This window comes from Contarinia nasturtii, unplaced genomic scaffold, assembly GCF_009176525.2.
Source record: "Contarinia nasturtii isolate CC-2019 unplaced genomic scaffold, AAFC_CNas_1.1 Cnas_scaffold_533, whole genome shotgun sequence".
Lineage (NCBI taxonomy): Eukaryota > Metazoa > Arthropoda > Insecta > Diptera > Cecidomyiidae > Contarinia > Contarinia nasturtii.
In genome coordinates this window covers 2,096,556-2,123,638 of record NW_022197885.1, presented here as the reverse complement: position 1 = coordinate 2,123,638, position 27,083 = coordinate 2,096,556, and the positions used below count along the sequence as shown (strand labels likewise).

The 27,083-nt window shown below is 33.0% G+C and overlaps 1 protein-coding gene across 4 annotated transcripts in view; it reads right to left on the bottom strand.

The window, feature by feature from the left end:
* LOC116339906 (protein couch potato) overlaps positions 1 to 27,083 on the bottom strand; it is a 172,157-nt gene that overhangs the window by 6,444 nt on the left and 138,630 nt on the right. For 2 of the 4 annotated variants that reach the window (XM_031766003.1, XM_031766002.1), the window contains exons 6-10: positions 15,233 to 15,310; positions 14,586 to 14,639; positions 13,779 to 13,841; positions 11,326 to 11,470; positions 8,058 to 8,251 (exon numbers count right to left, since the gene is read on the bottom strand). In XM_031766003.1, coding sequence (XP_031621863.1) covers positions 8,094 to 8,251; positions 11,326 to 11,470; positions 13,779 to 13,841; positions 14,586 to 14,639; positions 15,233 to 15,310 — 498 coding nt within the window. In that variant the 3' untranslated portion in view covers positions 8,058 to 8,093. Of the gene's footprint in view, positions 1 to 8,057; positions 8,252 to 11,325; positions 11,471 to 13,778; positions 13,842 to 14,585; positions 14,640 to 15,232; positions 15,311 to 27,083 lie in introns of those variants that run through there. The other 2 variants (XM_031766004.1, XM_031766005.1) reach the window with 2 other exon arrangements.

Below are 27,083 nucleotides of genomic sequence, written 5' to 3'. Positions count from 1 at the left end.
GATTGCAAAAGGAAATATCAAGCGGTGTTGTATTGGAAATAAAATATAACATCGACACACTATTAAATTAATGTCGTTTAAGTGCATTGAAAAATGTGAATAAGAAAATGAAAAAGACGAAAACTCAGTAATTTTGTGATCCAATCTGAAGCTTTCTGTTTTTTCATTCGCTTTTTAACAAAATTTCAAAAGCTGCACATTACACAGCAAAACATATACGTTAAATAATGTTCTCCGATACAAAATACACCCAAAAGTGAAGAGCAGGTAAAATGTCAGCTTATCTTCATTTTCTTTTCTTTTTTTGCTCGCCGCATATTTGGTGTCGCATATCTGAAAAATGAACCAATCTTGTGTGTGTGTGTATATAACACAAAATTTCCGCTTGATGAACGTCCTCAAAAGAGCGTCAATTTCTCTCTCTCTACTATTTTTTCGTTGGTTTTTCGATGAAAATATATGGTGAGCAGTTTCCTTTTCTGCGAGGACATGAAGCGCAAAGTTAAATAAAAACAACATCCACAAAGTCAGAGAGATTAATGCATGTAGACTTTGCTGTCGCATCAATGCAGGAAATTAGCGGTCACATGAGCGCGAGAAAAATGAATTCGCATCAGTTCACAAATATGTGATGACAAAAGTGAAATACGATGTTAACCTTCTCTAGTTGTTTTTTTTAATATCCGTTTGACTTGATGACATTGGATGAGATCACATACACGTTCTTCCGAATAAACCACAAAAGATCAATTTCACAAATGAAATCGATAAAGAAAACAGAAAAAGTTTCATTTAGATCTGTTGTCTTGATACTAAGGTCGTTAAAGTGCTAAGATTCCTTCGCACATACTCGTATTTGGTCGCTGAGAAGTGTCAGAATATCCATTTCAAACACCATTTCAAAGATCATTTATTCAAGCGATGTGTGACAAGTTTTCGTGTATTTGTAGTAGTTTATCTTACAAATTGAGCCAAAGATGCGCTAGCAAACTTGTAAGACAATAGTCTTGATGGCCACACACACACACGCCCATCAAATATTGGTTGGGGCTACTCCGTGCATTGTTTGTTCGACATATTCCATAGCGGAAATGTTTGTCGGAAAAAGTTTTCATCGCGATTATAGCACAATTTCTCTAATATATGTGTTTTAAAGGCATTCCAACCAGACACACGAACACTGTGCGTCTTGTTGTCGTGTTACTCGCTATAAAGTAACATATTTACTACAAACGCTGAGAAAACTTTACTGTGCTCGAGTAGATACACTTTACGCTTCAGCTCATTCACAAAGACACAGATTTATACGGACATCTTAAGTGTACGCAATGGAATTTTCGAATGGGTTATAGCTGTTGAACACTTAAAGCACATGTCTAAATTGTTGTGATAAAGATAAAATATTTGATGGTTTTTACGTCAAACAACTATCAATTCAACATGCAACTCATGATCGCATGGAGATGGATGAAACTCAAGAACTCTTTCAGTCTTTTAATCGCATTTTGTCAAGAGCATTTCTTTTCGTTCGAAGAAAATTCGATTCCATTTTCATGAGAAGGTCAGCGTTTCACGCATTCAACGATAAACTTCATGCTAGAATATTTTTAATTTTGTCTTGTCGTTCTACAAAACACTTCTATAAAAACTTATGCGATAAAATGCTATAAAAATTGTCGACATTATACCAGGAAGTTCATTGCATCGGTTTTAAGATGGAAAAGCAGGGATGAGGTCGTACAATAAAAATAACGGTACTACAAAAGGCCTTCTGTAAATAATATCTCTGGAAAACACCAACATTTACGGTAGTCATATCACTCAAAATTGTCAACCCTGCATTTTTTTGTGAAATTTTCTTTGCATTAAGTCGTACATAGTCAGCATAAATGCATATTCTGCCATGTAAATTTAAAATAAACTCGTATATCACAATCGTAATCATTAAAAGTCGACTATGTAACTCAATTGAATGCGGATGAATGTGGAATGGAAAAAATACTTGCAAGTCAACTTGATTTAAATATCAAAAATTGAGTGAGATGCGAACATTCAATTTCAAGAACGCGTCGGTTTTATTGAAATGGCATTAAACATAAACTCCCTCATTATGGGATAAAAAAAAGTCACATGCATAACAATAACAACGCGCAAGAATGCTGCATTTTGAAAAAGTTTTACCAACGACGGCAAGATGATTGTGAATTTTTAAACGAGAAAAAATATCTGTCACATACTCAAATACACACACAAATACATCATAAATCATTCAATTATACACCGAATGAAGATTACGTGTAACTCAAGCTTTGCGTGAAAAAGAACTGCAAGTATGTGTGGAAGAAGGAAAACGCTGAATGATGACATTCTTGATGGATTCTCATTGATATAATCGGAGACATTTTCATGCTGTTACACATTTTGATGTTCATAAACAAACATCGTTGACAGCGAATTTTCCACATACATAATGCAAAATAAATTCACGCCACACCATACCACACCATACCACACCACATGCGTTTCTTTGTCATTGCGTTTATATATCTTTCGATTTGTGTCCTCGATTTTTTTCTCCATTCGTTCACATTCTTTACTTTGTCAAGTTTTGCTTTTCATTTCGCGGTTTTTGTCGCTCACACATCTATCTACATCTATCGTTTAACGTTAAACTACTCACATTGAAATCATTTCATCTATGACACTTTTCGACGTGCTTTGGCTGCAATGATTGACGACAAGAAGCAATGGGTTCATGTGTGTGCGACTTTTCCCCACCCTCTCCCCTAACACTCAAGGCAAAGAAAACGTGACGGCATAAAGAATGTCAATTTTGATTCTGCCATCAATCCGTTTTCATTTGTCTATTTTTCCACCAACTACAGACTAAATGAATTTATGGCAGCACAAAAAGCACGAGCAAGAAGTGAGCGAAAATCTGTTTTTAAACATTCTGTAATTCAAAATAAATGAAAAACTTTGTTTTCTCTTTTGCTGTTGAATATTTCGGTGGAAATACCCTCTGTATCTGTGTGTATGTATCTCTGGGTTTCTGTGTATCGCTGAAGTGTACTAAAAAATTCAAAAAAAGAAATTCGGTTGGCAAAAGCTTGCAGCAAGTATAAACTCTTTTGTTAATTAAAATTATGGAATCACATCGTTTCATTCTTGCTATGGCAACGCATAAATTGAATTTTATCACGATTTTGCGGTTTTCGTTGATTTTGATGAATTACATAGTTTGAATCATGGCAGGAATTTCGTGAATTCGTTTTTTGACTTTAAAAACGAGAAATCACACGAAATGGGAAAAATCTCTATAAAAGAAAACTGTATGGAACAGAAAGACAGAGAGTGATAAAGAAAATGTGTATTTTCACGTCCGTTGATGGCACGTCGTTGTGTGCGCGCGTTTTTTTGCCAATCACACGAGTTGTGTTTGTAGTGTAGCTTTTATCTCGTTGTGAAATGAAGCGATATGTGATTCCAGGCAGATGCTTAAGCATGCATTTTGAATACGATATGAGACTAAAGTTTCTGTTTCGCTCAATGGATATGCCGTGTGCTGTGTTTATTTCAAGAAGTTGTGCTAAGACAGCCGTTAATAGCATATACATGCGGTTAAATCTGCTAGCGAACATTATTCAACTGAGCATATGAAATTCTTTGGATGCATGACATAAATTGCCTGCTGCAATTCCGACCGGCATACTCTCAAGTTCCGGCATAAGTGGGAGAGAGAGATAGAGTGCAAAAAGGGAAAAGACAGCAAAATAGTCAGACAAGTACACCAAACACCGTATTCCATTGCTTGAAGATTCTCTACATGAATCTTACTATTTGATTCGCACATTTTGCCCAAGTGCCATTTAATATTAATGGATTCTCTTAAAATTCTGACACATCGTTCCATGTGTCATTGCACAGGCATATACATTTTGCACGAGAATGGCTTGTTGCAATGTGCGTTTATTAAACATGATTTTGGGAGAGAATCTCGTTTGGAAATGAATTATAACCGGTTTCTCTTCATATCTAGTATACTTCCGGGCTGAATGTTTACTTTTGTACAAAAGCATTTCACTTTATCGTCTCAGTTGGAGATGCTGCAATCTGAACGGTGCCAAATGAAATTAGTGACACCCTTTGAATATTCAAATATTCGCTCTGTTCACATTTTGTATGGGTATTAAGAATTTATCGGTGAATCGCTTCCCATTGCTTTCGATTTAAATATCCTAATGAGCACATCGGCAAAGGAATATGTGACGACTTTGACACGAGACATATCAACATATAAACTAGTATTGTCAATAAGTATAAACTTTCGATCCGATTTGCAAACGAGCTTATGGTAACGATGAAAAAACAGGTTACTTCATCTGGACGTCGTCATATTCATCGGCGCTCCATTTTCCAAGCCATTCAAAAGTAAAAATCACGTTGTCAATTATGGAAATACATTCATCATTATTATGAAAACATCAATATATGTTTCGTTATGTTAAATTGTTGATGCATCTTCAATGATGTGATGATGTATATATACAAACGTTGAGCAGGAAGTAAAAGCAATGTCATCCTTCTGAATTCATCGTTATCGTTGCTTGTAATTGAAGTATGCATCTCTATCAGTAGTATATGTGTATATTTGTTCAGCGAATTGTAAATTTGGTTGTCACTTTTCCCGTAAAGTGTGTGTGTGTGTGTATTCCATGCAAATTGGAACGACCATAAATTCATTCAAGTCTGCATTTTCACACTGTTTGTGTTAATGGATGTACAGCAGATAGTACATGTGGTATATGATCTCTCTCTTTCTCTTCTCAACAATGATAGACGTATAAACTTACAAATTATGTTTATGAGCCAAGGCATTTGTAGTTTTTGTGTATCATTCATTCATTTTGCAACCGTTTCTCTTGTATATCTTGTAAAATATTTTGAGTGCATCAAACAACCGAAAACAAAGTAATGAACATCAAAATCGCGTTCAACTTATATGATGTTGATTAAGCGGATTTCAACATTTTACAAGCGGTTACAAGTGCAACTATCTCATGCAAACGCTCACAAACACACGGTATGTAAACAATGCCGTAATACATGATACGATAAATGGATGATTCCATGCGATGTGTTTACTCATTCATATGATGGTGACGGTGAATATTTCATTTCATGTTCATTTCATGTTCATTTATATTAGTGTAATGAGATTATTATTGCTGCCTACGTATATCAGTGCAAACAATATTTGAAGCAGGCATTGAATGGTTAAGCTTTAAATAATGCTTTGCCATATTTACTCCTCCGCATCAAATTCAGTATGGAAGCGGTGTTTTTCCGCGAAAAATTAAAACTTTCAATTTGTTTGCATCGAGATGTTTTTATGTGTAACATTGGCATGAAATTGAGCTTTCTGCCTGATTTTAATGTTTTTATTTCTTCTTGAATTTTTCATTGGTGCCTTTGACTACAAAGTGAGTTGATTTGCATTTTGTGGGTTTGTAGTAAAAATAAACATTTGGTCATCGATTCCATTAACGTGGACGAAAAAAAAATTGTTGAGCATTACAGTTAAGAAAAGCTGCAGCGAAAATGAATGTGCTATTACCGTGCACAGCCGTGCTTACATCATTTCTCTACAACGGTGTTCGTTTTTATTTGAAAGATATTGGCCATATATTTTTTTTTGTTTCGATCTGGCGCCGGTTTCGGGCTCAGAAGGACACATGATACATCGTTAAAAATAACAATTTACTGCATGTTGTACTATGGTTAAAAAAAATTGTATATTGTTCAATGAAAATGTTATTTCGCTCTTTTTACCGTATGCACAACGCTCGCAGGTACATGGCACGCATTAGCCACTGTAGAAAATGGCAGCAATTTAAAGAGGCGAACAATGAACACATACATATAGAAAATTGATGGTGAAGAGGAAAAATGTGAAAAGTTTGCGTGTACAATAATTCCCGTTATTTTATTGCTTATTTATTATTTAAAAGACCGAATTTTTCCAACAGCATTGAAAAGGTGAAGGGAAAGAAAAATAAAGAAAGGCAGAAAATAGTACACCATCATAAAAAACGCAACAAGCTTTTCGTGTTCACAGTTTATTAATGTTGGCCATATATATGTGTGTGTATTCGGTGCTATATGGTCCTGGCTTGTACAATTTTTCTTGTTTTAAGTTGTAGTGAATTTATAGAAGAAAGAAAGTGGGAAAGAGAAAGAGAGAGAGAAACGAGAGAAAACTAAATCCACCGAAATAACTAGTTTATAGCTTTCAGTGTAATTTCTGGCTTATTCCGAATTCTGTAGTCGGTAATATCGTCTACAAAACGCCTCTGCTTAGCGCGCATTCCATGACACAATGTATTATAATGGTGCTGGCTGTAATTTTTAAATGAAATATTTTTTCTACGTTGGTTGGTCCCTCATTCTTTCTCACATCGGATATAAATTTTAAATGAACACGGCACTTCAAATGTCATAGATGAATTTTCCAAACCATTTTGATAACTTTCTCTTTTTATCATCGGTCTTCATTTCTCAGGTAAATTATAAATGCGAAACTATGTTATAGAAATGTTTGGTTTATGGAAACTATTTTTTAAAAATTCACGTAAGAAAGCTCGTATTATGAAATCATTTCATTGAAATAGAACTTTTGTTAAATATTCACAAATAAAAACTGATAACCGATAGGGTATACCAAAAAAAAATGAACATAGTCTCGCGATCGAGTCACAAAAATATACGATAAACGGAAAGCATTGTTTTCCATTTTCGTCTTGAATGTGGTTTTTTTACGGAAAATTAAAATGTTGCACGAAATGAATCAACGAAATTATTTATTCATTTGATTTATTTTTCATTTTGAATTGGCGTTTTTTGTTCGGCTTGACGGTTGTTTCTCGCTTCATTCTCATGAAATATATAACGAATATCTGATTTTCATGCAACAACCAACCGAAGAAGAAAAAAAACACATTGAATTTCCAAATATAGTAATTTGTGAGTATGTGTTCTTTTTTCAGAGCCGAATAAAAAAAAAGGTTATCTACAGCGTCAATAAATATAAATATAGTACCATCGAATTGACAGCACAGTCTTATTGAATAATTCAATACGAACGAATGGAAATGTTGGATATTAGATTTAATAAATACCAACTTCTACTTAGTTAGTTTTACTTAATAATTTGTTCCATTTTTAGTTTGAAAAAATTATTCGATACAACTGATTTTTTTTTAACTAAAAATCTTCCTCGGGCATTGGAACCTTTCGCCTCAGTTGAATAAGCGCTTGAATCTGTTGTTAAATGTAATTATGCAAAAGCCAAAACCAACATTTTGTATAATCGACAGCAATATCTGTTTGCAACAGTTTTTCGAAAAAAAAAGAGCGAGTCGATTCAACGTTGAAACGGTCTTTTTTCTGTTTCAATTATAAGCCCACGGTTTTTATCCTGCATATCAATACGAACCGCAACGCCAATGACAATAACAATAATTTTTGTGGTACTTCGGCGGTTTTTCTCATTTCAGATTTTATTTAATGTTTTCGCATCTCTGACTATCCCAGTTGAATAGTCAAATGAATCAACTTATTGTGAACATCCAGAAAAAAAATACACGAACGTGTTTCGAGCCAATGAGCAGCCAATCCAAATGCACACACACAAAAAATAAACTCATTTACTTGTTGTTTTTCCGTTGCTTGCTGCAATAAACAGATTGTAATGCTTTCTGAAATTTAATGAAAATGCGATAATACGACAATTGAAAGCTTTTTCATTAATTATGCTTCATATATTTTTTTATAATTCATCGACTTTGACGTCGATTTTAAATATATATAAAAATATATTTATTTAAATTTATAAATGTAGAATGATTTGGTCATTTGTATATAAAAAAATGTTTCGCTCTGCAATTGAGTTAATCTGGTAGAGTAAATATTCGAATGGAACAGTCCTCACAAATTCAAATTAATAGAATTTTCGATAAAAATTCCATTAAAAAAATGTAAAAAATCAGGGTACTTACTTGCATAGGTTGATCAATCATTTTCTCTGGATTTAGTCAAAGGTAGGATCGTACCGGCACTTGTGGATGAAGTGCCGGATGCACTATTGCATGCTGCAAAGCAGCGCTCGGTAGTTCGGCGGCTGCAGCTGCCGAATATGCTAATGGATGATGCCATAGTTCATGTCCGCCAGGAAAGAATGGTGCACCTAAGTCTACACCAAACGCATAATTGACGATACAACGAAAAAAAATAACCAAATCGCATCGAAAAATGAAGTTGCCCGTCCGAACAGAACATAAAACAAAGACAGTTAAGAGAAGAGAAAAAAAAAATACAAACGGGATTAATATCTAACAATTCCATGAGCTACATGCATTTATTCATTAAATAATAACAAGAGAAAATCAAATTAAATGAAAATAAGAAAAAAAGAACCGAAATTATTTTGTTTGTTTTTTTTGTGTTAAATGATTAATTGTTAAACTGACATAAAGCGCACGGTCTACAATAGACATGGCACTTCCAAATTTTTGTCGTCGAAAAAGTTTCGTTCACGTGTTCGAAAATTCAATTAATTTAGATTAAGCATTTGAGACACGATGAAGAGATTAAACAAACACAGCGAGAAACAGAAAGAGAAAAACATAATGAACGCGATGAAAACTTTTATATTCAATGTGAAATCGGTGTGAAAAGCGAAAGAAATGCCAAAATTATTTGTCTTTGTTTTAATGCTAGACAATAATTAATCTTATAGGATAAAATAAATCCATTTATTGTCAACGGAAATTGTGAATGTTTCGTTAAATAAAATATTCAAAATACAATGACGATACTTTCGAAAATAGATGGGATAGAACATAATCTTTGTGTTTCTGAAAGTCGTTGCATTTTTGTTTTCATCACAAATACGCAACGCAAGAAGAAAATAGGATAAAAATAGCCAACGATACTGAACATCTAAAAAAAAATCATTTTGCATAATAAAAACTGAAGAAAGCAAAATGAAAAAAAAAACCCTAAGAGAACGGAGAAGTTCTCTTGAGTTTTTTTCATTTTGTTTACACATAAAATTTGCGATCAATTCACCCTCTTAAACTTTTGCGATCAAAAATCGATAAAAATGTCCACAAACTAGCTCCTTTCAGTTTTCAACCTGCCAATTGAATGGCATATCGAAGCAGAGAGCTGACGCTAATTTGTAATACAAGCACACGACACGATAACAGCTGTTAAGCGACACAAACGATGGACAAAAAAGTGTCGATAACTCCCGGCCAAACGACATAGAAACATAAATGGAAAAAAAGTCCCTTTGATATAAAAAACGTGCTCCCACTATGAGTTGGCTCGCCCATCAAAGAACGCATGCACTTTTTTGCACCCTAGTTATCGCCGGTGGGATATTTCATTTCCGATAAAAACTTATTCCAAAAAAAAAAACTTGTTCGACGTATGATTTACGTCTCAGTTTGATATTGATTTTGAATTTATGATGAGAATTTTCATCGTGTTGTTTAAAATATGACGACCCCTCCAAAAAGTAAAAAGATATGGTCCAATATAAAACATGCGAATCAAAGAAGAATATTAATTTCCTTTGACATTCTGCTCAATATATTCCCGAAACTCCCGAGGGCGAGACATATACGTGCAAACCAGCATGATAAATAAATATTATGAAAAAGTGGTGTATACATCAAATCAATATTAAATAAAAATAAATGCGGAGGTGTAAAATGAAAATCGTGTCATGCTGGTCGAATTCCTTTTTTTATTTAACATTCTATTGAAGGATTTCCAGTTTGATCTCAACAAGCTTTCTTCTTTATTTTTGTCGCTGTGAACGGAGACAACAAATAAAAACTGCTCAAAAGTCAACCAAACTACTTTCAACACACTGGGCTCCGTTGAACGAGAAAACTTTGATTTTCTATGGGTGTTTCTTTTGTCTGTGTTCTTTTGTGTGATTTTTTTTTATTGATTGACCAACGAGTGCGATAAATGTTTGTTTGCTTTTTCATTGCGATGAGAAGGCAAGAGCGGTTACATGAAGAAAACAACAAATTTGATTGCATTGTGTGCTGTTGACTTCGGAAGCTGAATCTACTGAAAGAAAAAACCTTTTTGATATCAATTTGGGGTGTATTTGTTTGTAATTAAAACGTTCTGTGTAACATTTTCAACAATTGTTTGGTCAAAGTTCGTTGTTTGAGTTTTAGTTTGTTTATTACATATGTGTTGGTCGAGATGCTGTTTGGAGGGGATGGCTATTCAATACCATCGTTATCGCAATGACCGTGTGGATTGTGTGAAATATCTTTATATTCAAGCATTTCTGTGTGCTACATGTGATGATTTCTTGTAGTCAGTTTTACTACCAAGCTGATAATACAAAAGAATAAAAACTGGCCGATATGAGAATGATAAATATGCACAAAGAGATCAATGGGGCTTTTTTGTATTTTTCATAGCGGTGATTATTATTGTTATCGCTATCACTCGATTCAGATTTGATGAGTGTATGGACGTATTTTCATTATAATATTTATATATATGTGTGTGTGTGTTTGTGTATATGTAAAGATGTGACTGGGCAAGAGAGATATAGAGAGCAGGCAATATAAAGATAAGAGTTGGATAAAAGTGTGTTTGTTTTGTGTGTATTCATGGGCAAATTTTTGTGGTTTAGCATGTGTTTTGGTTGTGTTATCGGTGTGTTTGTATGTGTGCGCGAAGTATAAACATTTTCGGGTGTTACAGATATTTATTTGTGTTTGTGTGTATGTATGTGAATTTATAGTCGCCAGGCAATGGAATTTTCGGTGATTATTATTTTTGCCATGTTATATCATTCACAATAATGGGGTTAATTTATAGCTGCTTTTACTTTGTGGCTATTTTGGTATTATTTATTCATTTATGCGGTTTTTATGTCCACGAATTGCAACGGTATCTATTGTGATGTCTAAAATTGCAGTGGAGCGTAATGAACAAACTCGAAATAGACCGATGGATGAAATGTCCAATCCATTTTTCGTACTTCAAAGTCTATTTCAAGCCGTTTCACTGTGCTTTTGTGCCATTTTCAAAAAACCAAAACACTAAAAAGCGTCGAAAGTGTCAAAATTAGAATCGATTCTCTTCAGATATGGTTAGAGCTAATAAAAATTAAAGAAAAATAAAACAAACCGGTAATGCAGTAAAACACAAATAATAAACAAAATGAACTAATAATAAAGATGTTAGTAAAATGTTTTGTTGGTTTCTTTGGTGTCTACTTACGTCCAGTAAGTGGGTGCATCAATGCAGGATGTGCAGCTGTGGTCGCTGTATTAGGCTGTGGTTTTGGTTTGCTCACTTTTGTATTACTCTTAGCGAATTCCAAACGTATTGTTTGTGGCATATCAGGATCAAATCGAACACCCTGCTGTAATATTTGGTGTGATTTTTTTTTTGGTTTTATTCTCTTTTTTGCAACATTCATTTAAATAAAAAGTTAAAATCTTTAGGTGTGCCTTATACATATTTTTTTCTATACAAAACAAACGAAAAATTACCACCATTTTGTCACACGAATTGAACAAAATCAAATTGTAAAACAAAGGTTGAGTATGCACTGTAAGAGGACGAGATACTTAGAAAAAATTCTTAGAAAAAGTTTCAATTTGGATTTTTGAAGACTTTAGCCAATCGTCACATCGAAATTGTATGAAAAGGAAATGAAAATGTGAAAAAAAAAGTGATTGAAAGCCACCGGAGGTCTGGAAAAAATGAATTTGAAAAAACGACGGTCTCTTTGCATTATTTAAACTGTATACAGCAAACGAACAGCCATAATACACATAACAGAATTGTTTTTTTTACATTCAGTCAGTTGGAAGAATTGGTGGGTTTTGTTGCGTTCGGTTCGATTTGAAATACAATAAATGCGCCACGACGTCAACAGAAAAAATATATAATAAAAGCTTTTGTAAATTTAAGATATAATTCATATATATCGTTTTATTGTGGGTGTATTATATTGAGTGAATGTGTATGTCATTCGAAATCAAAGAATTGGAATATATGGTGGTTGTGTATATGCTTGGTTTTTTTTTCTAAATGCAATTTTTGTTTGTTTTTGTTTCATTCAGATGCCGTTTTTAAAAGGCAATTTTCAGGTGCAAGGTGTTTAACTCCAATATGGTGCATCATTTTTTCCCGTTTTCCCTTCCCAAACTGTTGAATTTAAAAATGCAGTCTATGCTGAGAAACTGCGAGACTTGACGAGACGAGGTGAAATTTAGGTATGCCAACATTTGTAAATTCGTTTTTTTGTTGTTGCTCAAATACATGTCTGTGAATACATGAATTCGATTCGATTTGAGAGAAGAAACGAGAGTTTTTGTTTGGAAAACAAGTAAATCGAGACGATTTTCTAGTAAATTCATTCGATTTGATGGAGGAATAACAAATTGCAACATAAAATGTGATTTGTTGTTGTTGTTATTGAAAATGCATTGTGGTACTCGAATCGCCGCACAATGAAATGTGAAAATTGTATTTTGCCAAATGTTTGTCGATTCGATCAAATATATTTATAGTGGGTGTTGTGTGTTTTGTATTGATATGATTTTTGAAAATTTGATGCAATTTTGGTCACGTATTTTATGAAATGTTTTGTGCGTGATTTTGCACACGATTTTCGTGTGTCCAATAATCAAAATGCACTTATGAAAGAAAAAAAAAACGAAACAGAGTTACTGTGTGAGAAATTGTTGTTCGAGTGCAACAGTGTGAGAAATAGATAGAGAGCAAATGCAAAGCCATACACATAATTCTATTTTATTCATTAGGAATGGTACCCACTGCACCAAATTTTAATGCGTATTAATTTTCCAAACAAATTACAAATAATCACATTTTATCGCCTCTCCATATTTTGTGTGAGTGTGTGAAAGAAAAAGAGAGAGAAAGTGGAATTCACTGCGGCATAAACCGCATATCAAATAGTACTACCTAAATTCGAAATCGAAGTGCGTTCGTTTTCTTTTTGGGGGATTGGTTGGGTGGAAGTGATATATATTCGCATACATAAATGTTGTTCACATTGCAATCCATTTCTAAATGGACTTTTATATTGTCTAATGTTCGAGTTGGTAAATAAACACAATATTCAATAAAAATGTTGTTGCTGTTGTTGTTGGTTTTTGTTTTGTATTACATACAAATATATAATATATTTACAGTGCATATTCAAACAGGTGATTTTGGTCTTTGTCATGTTGTTGTTGATTGGTTGATGATTGTTTTGGGCATAGCATTACTACTTACGCTTCGTTTAATTCATTTATTTTGGTATTTTCATTTAAATGGCCACTGGAAATTAAATTTTAATTCGTGTGCATTCATTTGTGCATTTTCAATAATACCAAATTCAATGTTCGATTTTAAATCCTTTGGTCACTAAACGATAAATATCAAAATAAATGCCTCAATTGATTGTTGCAATTTAAATTCTGTGTTTTATTTGGTAACGCAAGCTTTTTGCATGTTTTGAAGCAAACGTTTTTTTTTTTTTTTTTTTCAATAAATAATTTGATATTGTTTTTCAGAGCAAACGCTCGATAAAAAGAAAACAAAACACAAAAGTTAAGTTGACGGAAGCGAGCAAAAAAAAATATGTATTTCATACCACTATCTTTATATTAGATTGTTTGTATTTCTATCAATGGTATTGTTTAACATATATTTACCTGTAAATCTTGTTTGGCTGCTTCAGCACCAGCACGTGTATGGAACGTAACAAATCCAACCGGCTATGAATCAATGATGCAATACATGAAAAGAAAAACAAAGCGAAATAGTTAATGAAACGGAAAAGAGCATCAAATTTGCTTTCACTTAATGTGAACTATGAAATGTTATATCGTTTTGTAAGTTGTTCATTGTAATGATCGATGAGCATGAAAAGAATGCCATTATCCTGACTATTTACAAAGCGCAAGTAGAACTCGTTGAACACAAGTTGCGAACTGCAACAATGTTGAATAATATTCAACAGAAAATACCATTCAGCTCACGTGCATTAATAATTTTCCAGTTGAAAACTGTCCCCTTTTACTATCTTTCGCTGTTTCTCTTTACAGCAGATAGTTTCGCAACTTGACTGCATTTCCATGATCCCGCCAATGTTGATAGAATTTACGTTTCAGAAAAAAATATGCGAAAAAAATTCGTGCGAAACACAATATAGTTTGTATATAGATCTCTTATTCCATAACGGAAAATTCATGATGCTCCGTTTCGCATCGCGATGTTTTATGAGGATATATAAATACCGGATGTGAATAAAAATGAAATTTATATCAAAATAGAAACCGAAAGCACGGCAAATATAATGAACTGAATGCATATTGAAAATCGTGCACGCAGACAAATTCAATGAATAATGAATGCGACACCATTACAATAAACCGTAAACCTTTTTTCAACTTCTTCTTCTATTTTTGTTCCATGAATGTAGCTATTATTTGTGGGAGGAAAATTCACAGCACACTTACCGATGCAGTTTTTCCATTTTTACTTGTTACTTTCAATAACGATCCTTCGTAGCCCTGGAAATGGAAAAGTAAAATAAAATCCAATTAGTTATATATATTTTTTTTCATTCGCATAAATTTCCATCCGTTCACATTTCATTATAGCTTTCATTTAATTAGTGACTCCATTAAGACACATTTAGGTTGCCAAGTTCCTTAACCACTTCTAAAAAGCAAAACAACCCATTCAATTCAATCAATGAACATGGTCAATTTTTGAGACAATCTATCATTTTATTCAATTGAAGTGTGAACTACATACGTTGGTGGCCTGATTGAATTATTATTTTGTTAATTTCGGCCAATAAATCTTGCGATGAATGCCGAAATATGGCTATGTGATTTATGATGTTGTTTTCATTTTATTTGCTCAATTAATGAATATCATACATCCTTTTATGTTTTTTTTATTTTAAATTAATTGACACAACAAATCCATTCCCTCGAGTATAATTAAATTTTGATAATAAATTGGATATGCTAAATTAAATTTTTGCATGAGCAACATTCAAAAAATAGTTAAATTAGAATGCTCTTTCACGCAATAAGAATGAAAAGAACGTTCTATAAATTAAACTAATTGAAATTCAATTAAATGATCAAATTACCTCATAAGCTCTGAATAGCAAATAAAGTTCTCTCGGTTTAGCATCCATCGGCAAACCACTGACGAAGAGTGTGCGAACCTGCAAATAAACAAAAAAACATAACCTAAATAAGTAAAATTGCTTTTACTTTTCCGCACACACCTAGTGTGTAAGGTAAAGTATTGGAATCGGTCGAAAAATTAACACCCTCAAAAAACATGTTTTCTGGGTGTTTTAGGACCCAGGGAACACGAATCTAGCGTTTTTTCGATGTCCGAATGTATGTGCGTGGTACCCTGTACGCTGTACGCTGTACGCTGTACCCTGTACGCAAAAATTTGTTAACACGATAACTTTCAAACCAGAAAAGTAATTCAAAATCTGACTTCACAGGATGATTGGGGGTGCCGAGGAATAGATACCATTAGATTTTGAGCGACTTTGGTTGATAGAGTAACGTGCCATGTCTGGTGTGATGCCCATGGCCATCCATGGGAAAAATTCAATTTTCCCCCCAAAAGTGATATTTAATGTATTCTTAAACATCCAAAAATATGTATTGGGGGGTTTTTGGGTACGAGAAAATCGAATATGACATTAGTTTTGCGATACAAATATATTTCGACACACCTTTCATACAAATATTCCAAAAAAATTGGATTTTTGTATGGAAGCCATGCCTGTATGATATCGTAATGACCTGAAACTTTGCGCAGGTTATTTTTATCACACAAAAATAATATTCCGAGGGTTTGAAGAGATTTCAATGCACGCTCTGCTCGCACTCCATTTAAAGCAATGTATTGGGTTTCGAACAGATGCCACCTGGTATCTCAAAGTTAAGCTGCTATAACGCACATGCTTCTTGTAAATGAAGAAGAAGAGGAAAGCAATGTCTTTACATAGGGTTGAACTTGTAAATGTCAGAGAGCAGCACAACTGCAGTGTTTAAAGTGCGATTGCCCTTCGTTTCAATGCAAATTAGGGGTACTTCCCGAACAAAATTTTGGATTTTTTGCTCAAAATCGAAAATTTTGTATATACTCAATTGTATTGAAATTTCTTCAAACTTTCAGAATGTTAGCTTTTTGTGAAAAAAAACATCTGCAAATTTTCACATGATTACGAAATCATACAGGCATTGTAAAGTCGTTCAAAAATTATTTGTATGGGAAGTACCCCTAAATTGTATTGGAATATTTTCAAACTTCCAGAATGTTGGCTTTTTGTGAAAAAATACCCTGTGTCAAGTTTCACGTCGTCATGCAAGGATTGATTCCATTCCAAAATTCCCATTTTAAGTAATTTTTATATAAAAAGTGTGTCAAAAATTATGTGTATCGCAAAACTAATGTCAGATTCAGGTTTTCGTGAGTTCAAATTCAAGTAAAAGATAAGTTATAAATGAATTTTGTGGATCACAGTGCGGAAAAGTTCATCTTACGTATGTAAGACATTTTATTTTTTAATGTGTTCAAATTAACACAAAACTACAATAGAATGGTTTTTCTTTTTTTTTTGGAACAATTAATCTAAATAATTTCAAAAATCATATAATATATCACGAATTTGTTGCACTTCATTTGTGACCATCAATTGATCGTATACATATTTTGACACGAAATGTGTTTGGCGTCAAGCGCATGTGAACTCTAAATGGTAATATTTTCATTATCCTGACGAATGGAAATCTGACCATTTATTATTGTTTTTTTGTCGTTTTTGCGCCAATATCGTTTTTATGCGGTATGCACAAAAGTTAAAAAAGAATCTGATTTTTATTATTATGCAAAAATGCATGACAATTGCATTCCATATGTTTCGATTAACTACTAATGGTTGAAAATGTGCAAGGTACGAGTTGTAAATGAAAAGGTCATTGCATAACCGCCACAAATAAAATAATGCATTGTTAATGACAGTTGAAATTGAAGTGGGCGCCCATTTTGTTTTGATTAAAAATTGGTTTAGTGTATATCCATTTATATAAATTGATATTGTTCGTCCTCGATTTTCCTATTGTGTGTATGTGTGTACGTTGTCATTTTATTCGTGGTGAAAATCGAATGAAATTTTATATGTGAAAATCTTGATTGTTTCCACCATTCCAACGAATAAATATGCATTTATTTATGATTACAGCAATCATATGATTGTATGGTAAAATTCCAACAAATTAGCTCAGTGTGACTATGAATATAATATCATTTTCAAATTAAATTGCCTTTTATTACAATGAAATTTGCACATTCCGCATAAAAAGTAGTGTAAAAGCGAAAAAAATATATAGTGTATGCAATTTCAAGTGAAGTTTCAATTGATATTGATACATTTTATAAATGAGTAAAGTTTTATCGTTAAATTGCCGATTTCAATTTTATTTCCACAAATATTGAAATCATTTAAAATGTAACCCATTCTGCATTTATTCGAGTTGTGTGAGAAATTACATAACTTTTCCACAGTGATGCACAACAAATATTTTTCATTAAAATCTGTGTATATTAACTCCTGGCGCAAGGAATTAATTGAGAGATGCAAGCTGAAAAGAAAATTCTTGGAATGTAGGAAATCACTTTGTTTGAAACGACCGAGTCGGTTTGGATTATGGATGGCAAATACCTTGAATTTCAAATGAGAAAATGACTTTTGGTTCAACATTAGAAGCTATACACATATAAATTTTGTTAGTTTTCAATATATTAATATTAAAGTTATTTGCTTTCATTCAATTTCCATACGGAAAACTTTGCTAATAAATCACTTTGAATGCCCTTTTGATGCAAATATCATCGCAACGAACTCTCATGCCAAAAACTTAAGAATTTTCTATATATGCACACATATTGCATTTGTTTGGCACGCAACAAGGTTTCTCAGCGTCACGTGGATGGAATTTTCATACATGGTGTGTTAAGTGATGGCATATATGATTAAAATTTTATGTAATATCGGTGATTGTGTGCATTTTCGGTAGATAACAGGAATATTTGTGTTATTTGTTGTATCTGTGGTGTTTCTCGTACATCGACAGGTGAACGGGCATAACTTTTTCTTCAACTATTCCAATATAGGTAAAAAAACTTTTTTCATAATTTGTTTATTAGTGAAACGAGATGAGCTTTTATCACATGAATGTTGAAAAATTTCACAACATTTTAGTACATTTGTGTGTTATTCAGTGGCCAGGAAAATGTGTGATTTCTTTGAATTCGAACATTCATTTTCTCTTTATTAATAAATTCAATTTCAATAATCGCAATCATATAAGTGCATATTGTATTTGGCATTAAAATCTAACAAGTTTTGTATATTTTAAAGTAATTTTGTCAATGTGTGCCGTGTGCCCACTCAATGATAATAAATAAAATTATGCTTCAATCGCAGTAATATTTCAATTGAATATGTTGAATGTTGTTCGATCGGATCGTCATAAATCGTAGCACGATATAAATATAGCTCACTCACACCAACTTTCAAGTTTCGTTCAATATTATTAAATTGAATATGTATGTGAGTTTGCATGACCGTCTGAAATATCGAACATGTGCAATTTACAAAATCGTAATTATTTTCGTTCGTGTACATTATGCAGTGTTTTTTTCTCTCTCTCTCTCTCTCTCTCTCTCTCTCTCTCTCTCTCTCTCTTTCTCTCGTTTCAATGTTTTAAATTCACGAAATGTTCGTGCTTCAAGTGCCGTTGCACGGTTTAATTGCTGAACGCATTTAAAACACCATTTCATGCATACACGTTCACATCAGTGTTTGGAAGAGTATAATAAAATAAACATAAATTGACTTAATTGCAGCGACACCGATCATGTTCGCCACCGCAACACCGGCATTCTATTAAATTTATGATATATCGAATGTTTCTCGTGGGGCCATACCAATGTTTTACTGTTATTCCTTTTTTTTTTTCAATCGGTTACACAATTGTCAACTTTAGCTACACATTATTATTATTCTTTTTTTGTGTCCATGGCAACAACATTGTTTCACTAATTAGCGTCAACATGTCACAAGCAAAGTTTTTTGATGTCGGATTAAAATGAGTGAAAAGGGAAACACTACTCATACAAATTGAAAACAAACAAAAAACGTTGTTGTAGTATGATTCATCCTGTATGACCGCCAAAAAAAGGTAACAGAGAAAAATAAACAGTGTATTTACAAACGAAAACAGACAGTTTTTAAAGTATGATATATTATGAAGCTTGATTCAGTCCACACCATTCCGAATTCCTGACACAGAAAAACAAAAAAAAAATATTTGATGAAAATATTTTAATTTTTGAATCTGACGATTTCAAATTTTCATTTCCATGGAATGGATTAACATTCAAAACTTTGAGCTTTTGTATGCATTTTCTACTGCATAATTGAGCTTGGCTATGCACTACCCCGGACAACCCCAACAGTTACTTGGTGAGAGAGTAGCATTACGTTTTTCATTTGTTCCACTTTTTAATATTAGTATTATTAAAGTTGAATCACCAGTACTTGTGATTGAATATCACATTGATATTTTAAATTAAGGTTAGTGCCACTAACAATTATAATCTGATTTCCAAAGTAAAATTGAGCATAGAAATGCTAAGGATCAGAGTAACGTTAACAAGCTTCATGCCAAATTATTGGCTACGTAAAGAAAGCTCATTATTTTATAATTCAAGTGATTGACATCATTGTGATTTCAATATTGTGGAATTCCAGTTGAAAGTTGAAACACACTTCAGTTCATCGTATGAAGTGCACATCTGCAAGATATCAAATGTCTTTCATTTAAAATTCAAATCATTTCATATTGTTGGATAATAGCGACAAAATTATAATAAATAAGCTTACTATTCGGTTGTCGTTCGTGTCTCATGCACTGCGGGAGAGAGAATTGCTCCGCTTATAGAATGGAAAATGATGACATTTTCCTTGAAATGACTAGCATATGGAAGTCAATACTGTCGTTGTCATTTATTATGTGAGCTCTAAGCATATTGCATGTCAAATGAAACTAATTCAATTGATTAATATTGCTGATTACATATCAATATCGCATTAATCCAAGAAGTAATTATCATCGAATTTTCGAAAATTATTATGAAATATCAACGTTTCATGTTATTAATTTCATGCGATTCATTCATAAAACCCGATAAAACTAATTCATGGTAATACATTTAAATAATTCAAAGTCCAACGAAACGAACAAGCGTTTTGAGCGAATTCAAACTCAAGTGGAGTGAGTCAGTGTTATAAACATCGCATTCATTTGGTGTGCATGTAGCCGTTCGATTTCGTTAATTGTTCAACTGATTGAATTCTTAACACAAATAAACAATATGCTTACTTCAAAATCAACCAATACACCCGAACAATCATTTGAAGTGTCCATCCATAGGAACGGTACGTTGAATGATTATTCATTTGGATGAGACTCGATGGATCCACGTACAAAGAGAGGGATAAAAATCAATAATTTGTGTAGCAAAATGGTATTGCAAAAATGTTGTTATATTTTTTCCTACATAACAACGTAAATTCATCCGAAACATAAGGGTACATTATTATTTGGCTTTTTTTGACAATTGTCTTGTTATGCTGGCGGCAATCATACGCAATTGTAATTTTAGAAGGAGTTGAATTTTCGTAATTAATTCATTGCTTGATGAATATTTTCAGTGCAAATCGGAATGTTTCCGATTGTGTCGGTTCGTTTTTCCCATCCGCATAAATATTGATTCGCAATGAAATGGAATACATTTATTTACAATGTATTTGATGCGAGTCAACAGATATTAAAAATAACATCAACTCCAAGCCATTGGTAAAGATTGTATTTCAAAATCATTTTCCGTGTGTATGGCATTTTGCAATTATTTTATTTTAATTAATTTGATTTTCTCTTTCATTCTCTCATGATATGTAGTCAGAAATGAAATGTATTCATGAAATATTTGTCCCATTTTCCAACATGCGAATTAAATTAATTGAAAAAATAAAACCTGAGCAATATTCATGAATACATTTCGAATACCATAAATTAATATTTAAATTGCAACATTGTTGCTCGAATCGAATTATCACTATTCATAACATGATTTTCTAATTAACAAATTCACTAAATATGTACCACTTTCGTTATGCAATCATTCTATCTTTTGATTGCCTACACTTTCGACGTCCGTATTTTTAGTATGCGATCCGGAAAATGTGATTTATTACAATAATTAGAACATTTGGCAGCCACGCGAAAACCAACACTACTGATATTGTATGTCGTATTAATTAATTTCCACCGTTTCCATTCATTTGTAGACAGCATGGTTTCTGGGCAAAATTCTTGAGCGTTTTTTTCCTCATTACCCAATTCCATTTATCGATCGCATCATCTAGACATTAACAAAAATTGCACGCATTTAATCAGCGTTTAACTGTCTGGTCCAGTGAACATTATATTGAAGTGGAAAAATGATTTCGCAGCGAATTTGTATTGCTTTTGATGCGTTGTACTTGGCAACAATACACAGTCATTATGGCTTTCTTTGAATCTCATTCTCGAACTTGTATAATTATCACCGTGGGATGGTTTTTTGTTTGTTTCTCTATTATTTACAGGTACTGCTTGTCTGGATTAAGCTCACAGCAGAAAACATACAAATACGCAATCTTATATTGTTATCGGATTTGATCCTGTTGATATTTATTAGCCATTCCAAGAATGCCACACAATATTTTCTGCGGGGGTGACTTGCATCGTTTATTGGAGGAGATTTATTCAATACGCCGACATAACAGTGCTCAATTTTTTCAAACACAATTGTTTTCGTTTCGAAAACAATTTGAAGCTATAAAAAAGAAGACACTTCACATTTTTCATTGTAAAATTCTGAGTTTCATTCTTAAATCTGCATGCATTTAATCCAAACAGATATTGCGTAAACATAGTCATTTATTTAGTTTTCAAATTGAGAAAGCTTGGAATTAGTACATAAACATGGTAAACATTTTATCATGTCCGAGAAATAAATAAAAAACCACTTTTCAGTCTGCACAACATTAAAAAGTGTGCTCCGATGAAAAATGTCACAAGAAAAATAAGAAATCTACGTTTTCCATGAGATTATAATGTTTTATATTTTAACTTTTTTTCTACTCTCATTAGTTGTACAACTATGTTTTCTCGGCTCGGATTAATATCACGATTTGGAATACAAAACAGCGAAAAGAATCAGATTTCTTTCTTGGAGAACAAAAAATCCGGCAACAATGCTCAAATCGATGCTCTGCATTGCAGCAAACACAGAAGTTATTTAACTGAAGAATAACAACCGTATATAGCCTGACATCTGATTACACTCGTATTATAAACGGATGTTTAGCTTCAGCTCTGGGTTTGCAGTAGCGTACACACCAAATACTTTTCATCATTTCGAATGAAGCTCAACCGATGCAAATTATAATCTCTACCAGTCAGAATAACAATTTCAAATATAAAAATCAATGCAAAACATGAATATAAAATCGGTGTTTGGATACGGAACGTAGCACACTGACTGAATAATTGCATAGTCATAGTATCAGAAAGTGTTATTTTGTATCATATCTTTTTCAAAAAGTGATCCACATTTATGCAGGAAAAATCCAAACTGGACTGTCACCAGTTGTATTCGATGTTGGCGATATTTTGTGTTTATATCTACTTTGTATAGTGATAACACTATCATTTTATTATTTATTATAGTGATTATCTCCACCAATCTAAACAGCAAAATCTCAGAAAAGAACACACGTACACATAATTGCATTTAAGCTCGCCGCACCTGTCCAGATGAAGATTTCTTTTTTATAAACAAATAATGAATTGCATTCATCGTTATGGATCATAAACTCTTTGGCCGTTGAAACCATGTGTCACGTGTTTGACATATCTTCTTTGTATTGCTTTATGTATTTTGACTAAATTTGAAATAAATCGGTCAAAAGTAATTTAATTCAGAATTATTGGACGTATTTTACAATTTTCTTCATCTCCGTTCAATTTTTCTTTACTTTAAAATGTTCGGATACAACTATCTAGGGCACATTTTCCACGAATTTTCAAAATAAACAAAATTGAATTCAGGTTTCTCTCGTTTTCAATGTGAATTCGTTCCAATGTGAATCCTTTCGTTTTTGCCTATCCACTTTCAAATGCTATTTTGGGAACATTTCGATCAAAATGTGCCGAAGTTTGGCGAACAAATAAAGAGGCTTACGTACGCAAGCTGACTTTTCCGCATGGAACCGAAATTTTGGGAATAAACAGAAATGATGGTCTATGTATGGTTGCAGTAACCTAAATTACCGTGAAAACTTGTGAATATTATTATCTTATCAAAATAAATAATCATACTAAGTCTAAAGAAATTTCAATCCAAAAAATAGCCTGTTCAAAGTTTCACATCATTACAGTACCACAAAGGCAAGTCTTTCATACAAAAATGAATTTTTTTTTCGATTTTTGTATGAAAAGTCTGTGAAAAATTGATTGCATCTTAAAACTAACATCAGATTCGGGTTTCTCGTGCCAAAAAACCCCCACTACACAGTCTTTCAGCGTTCAAATTGAAAGAATATCAGTTTAAGGCATTTTTCTCATAAGTGCCTCTTCACAGTCGAAGTTTTACATCGATCAATCAATGTCGTTGAAAATTTGACCAGATCTATTCCTCGTAATGCCCAATCATCCCGTAAAGTCAGATTTTGAATTTCATGTCTGAGCACGAAACCATCGTGTCACCAAAATGGTTGAAAAATGATCAAAAAAGTAAAATGTATGGATTGTGTCCATTCGGACCCAAAAAAATTACACCGGTCAACAGATATTGCTCAAAAACTAATCAGCACGTCTCCTAGTAGTCCCAAATCATCCTGCAAAGTCAGAATTTGAATTGAGTTTTTGGAAAAAGATTTATCGAGTTAACAAATTTTGGCAACACGCCACAGGACACAGGACACAGGACACAGGTCACAGGACACACAGCGACGCACATTAATATGCCCCAAAATCATCTCCAATCGTGTTTTCTACATTAAATATGCATAGAAAACATGTTTTGGGATGACTTTAATTTTTTGGCCTAATACAATACCTTCCCTACACTAGGTGTGCGGAAAAGTAAAAGAAAATTGAGCAGAAAAATAATAGATGAAAGAAAAATGTGCGCAAAGTAGGGATTTGAATCATTATATTTCATGGTCGCTTTTGTGCCATTCCAATTTTTTTTTGGCGTTGAGTCTTTTGTATCAATGTTCGTGCAACGCAAAGTAATGTCGATGAATATGTTGCATACGAATCAGATCTAGCATTAAATGGCTTATGGTGGATTCTTTTAGCGCGTCTTCTATCGTTCTTAAGACGGAAACATGGCGTGCATACTATTTGTTTTGTTGGTTCGTTCATTCGTTGTGCTCTCATATTTTACATTGTAATGGAATCGTTTCTCTATTCGTTGGCATTCCGTGCAAATATTGGGATTGGTTGTAAATGCTATGAAATGCTCGATGGAAAGAAACGAAAATCGAATAGCAAAAAGACAATGGTAACGAATATTTCTAGATAAATAAAATGCCATAAAACGTGAATGCAAACAGAAACAGAAATAAAAGGTAAGAAAAAATGCTGAACAATCAAACAAATGCCGGTAAACTTTTTCCGCAGCCATTCTTTTGACGGTTTCCATTTGGTTTTTCGTTGTATTTTTACAAGCAAAAAGAAAAACACTTTGAAACACGCGATCTCACATTTCACAGCCTATTTCTTTGTCAGTGTGTGTCTGTGCGGAGAAGAAGAGAAGGGAATGAGTGGAATTACGATACCCAGACGTGCGTATATTAATCCATCAAGGCCTAACTGGTTGGGTATCAACATCTTCATGTCGACGGCATTTGGTTTTTTATCCAACGATTTTACAATGACATAAAACCTTTGCAAAACCCCAAAATCATGATCGATTGCCGGCATGTTTTTTGTTGCTTTGAACTTTTTTTTATGCTTCCCCTCATCATCGCATTAAATTGTTATCATTTTCCTCCCTCTATTTATGTCACTCTTGAAGTGGCAAAAAAACATGCCACTTAAATATTTCATGGGCTAATTATCTGTGACAAAGCAGAAAAAGGGAATTTAAACGTTCAAATTTTCATTGGCTTTTCATACGAATTATTTGGATTGGCAAATTCGGAGAAGATGTTCGAAGTGCCTTTTTAAATTAACGATAATCGATCAAATTATAAACGGTTTGGATCAATTTATCATATGTTGGTTTTTTACGGAAAAAAATTTGACAAACATTTTGTCATCAATTTTCCGATAGACTCTGAATTGTTAATATGCAATGAATCGTGTGGATCCGCTTTTAACTCACACCTTATTTTCGATGACATAACAAATGATTTCAACATTTGATGGTACAAAGCAAACGGTGACACGCGTTAATTTTCATATCGATTTTGTTGTGCCGTTGCCCTGACTACTTCCTACGGATGATACATATTTTTCAGTTTGGCCAATTGTTTGCCTCTATGTGAAAAGAAATGTTTGTCACAAAAGTTTTTCGAACTCGACAACAACCATTTGAATAAATAACAATGGTGACTAATCCATTCGAAATAATTCATGAACCATTGAATCAAATCTCATGTGATACTCGTTTTGTCCATATTTGTTCATAATCAGGTTTTATGTAGTCACCGTATTTGGTAGTCACAGTGACTTTGCATAATGCACAAATGATTATGGAGATTGAGAGAAAAGGGTTGCGTTATTTGCTACCTCAGTTCATTTTTGGTATTGACATAAGTAGTTAACACATTCGATTTGGTGACGGCCATTGGTCTCATTTTTTATTCGATACGCACAATACAGACATCTAAACAGTTTTGCATGTTTTTCTATTTCATGTTCTCGAAAGAGCAATGCCATATATATAGAAATATACATATTGATGGCATATCTACATAGGAAATGTGTCATGTCATTTGCATTTCATACGTATCTCTCTTACTCTGCTTTTGTTTTGCCACTTTTCAAATATATTCCAGCGAACCTTTTCGATCTCTGATAGAATAGTATTTGTATATCTTTTCGTATACAAAACCGTATTCAAAGCCATATACACCATTGACCGTACTCATAAAAAAACAACAAAGTTTTATTCTTTGATACTCTCACAAAATTGGAACTGACAATTTAATGCATTTTTCATTGTTACAGCAAAAACCTATATGTTTTTTTGTAAAAAATTGTTATGGAGTGAAAGCAAGACGTAAAATTTTTAAATGCGCAACGAATTTGTTTGCACCCGGTTTTACTTTGGAAAATGGTGAATTCTTCGAAAAAAGGAAAATTTTCGATAAAAGTTTTCGAAATTCCACCACAGGATACGCGAGTAGGTCATAAAAGAAAGACAACTCGAGGCAATAAAATCGTATGGAAAATACTCTTTATCTTATAAGTTTGTTCTCCATCGCTAATGAACCGAAAACCACAAAATTTATACGAATAAATGGTTGTTCTGTTGAATTCCATATTTGTTTGAGATTCTCATTTTTGTCTGATTTTGCACAGTTTTCATAGACGAACATTCTTGAAGAAAAATTGATTTTTTTTTGTGTTTAAACAAAATAATTTTTGTTGTTGTTTCTGTAATGTTCAAGTTCGTGAAACTGGATGAATATCCTTTTACTTATTTTTTTGTATTGTAGTCTGAAAATCTCTTCAACTTCTTCGTAGTTTTGCTTGTTTTTCCGTCAAATCTCTTCAGCCTGCAAATCCTTTCTGCATATTTTATGTCATATTTTATTTGCCGTTTTTCTTGGCATTTGTCTAGCG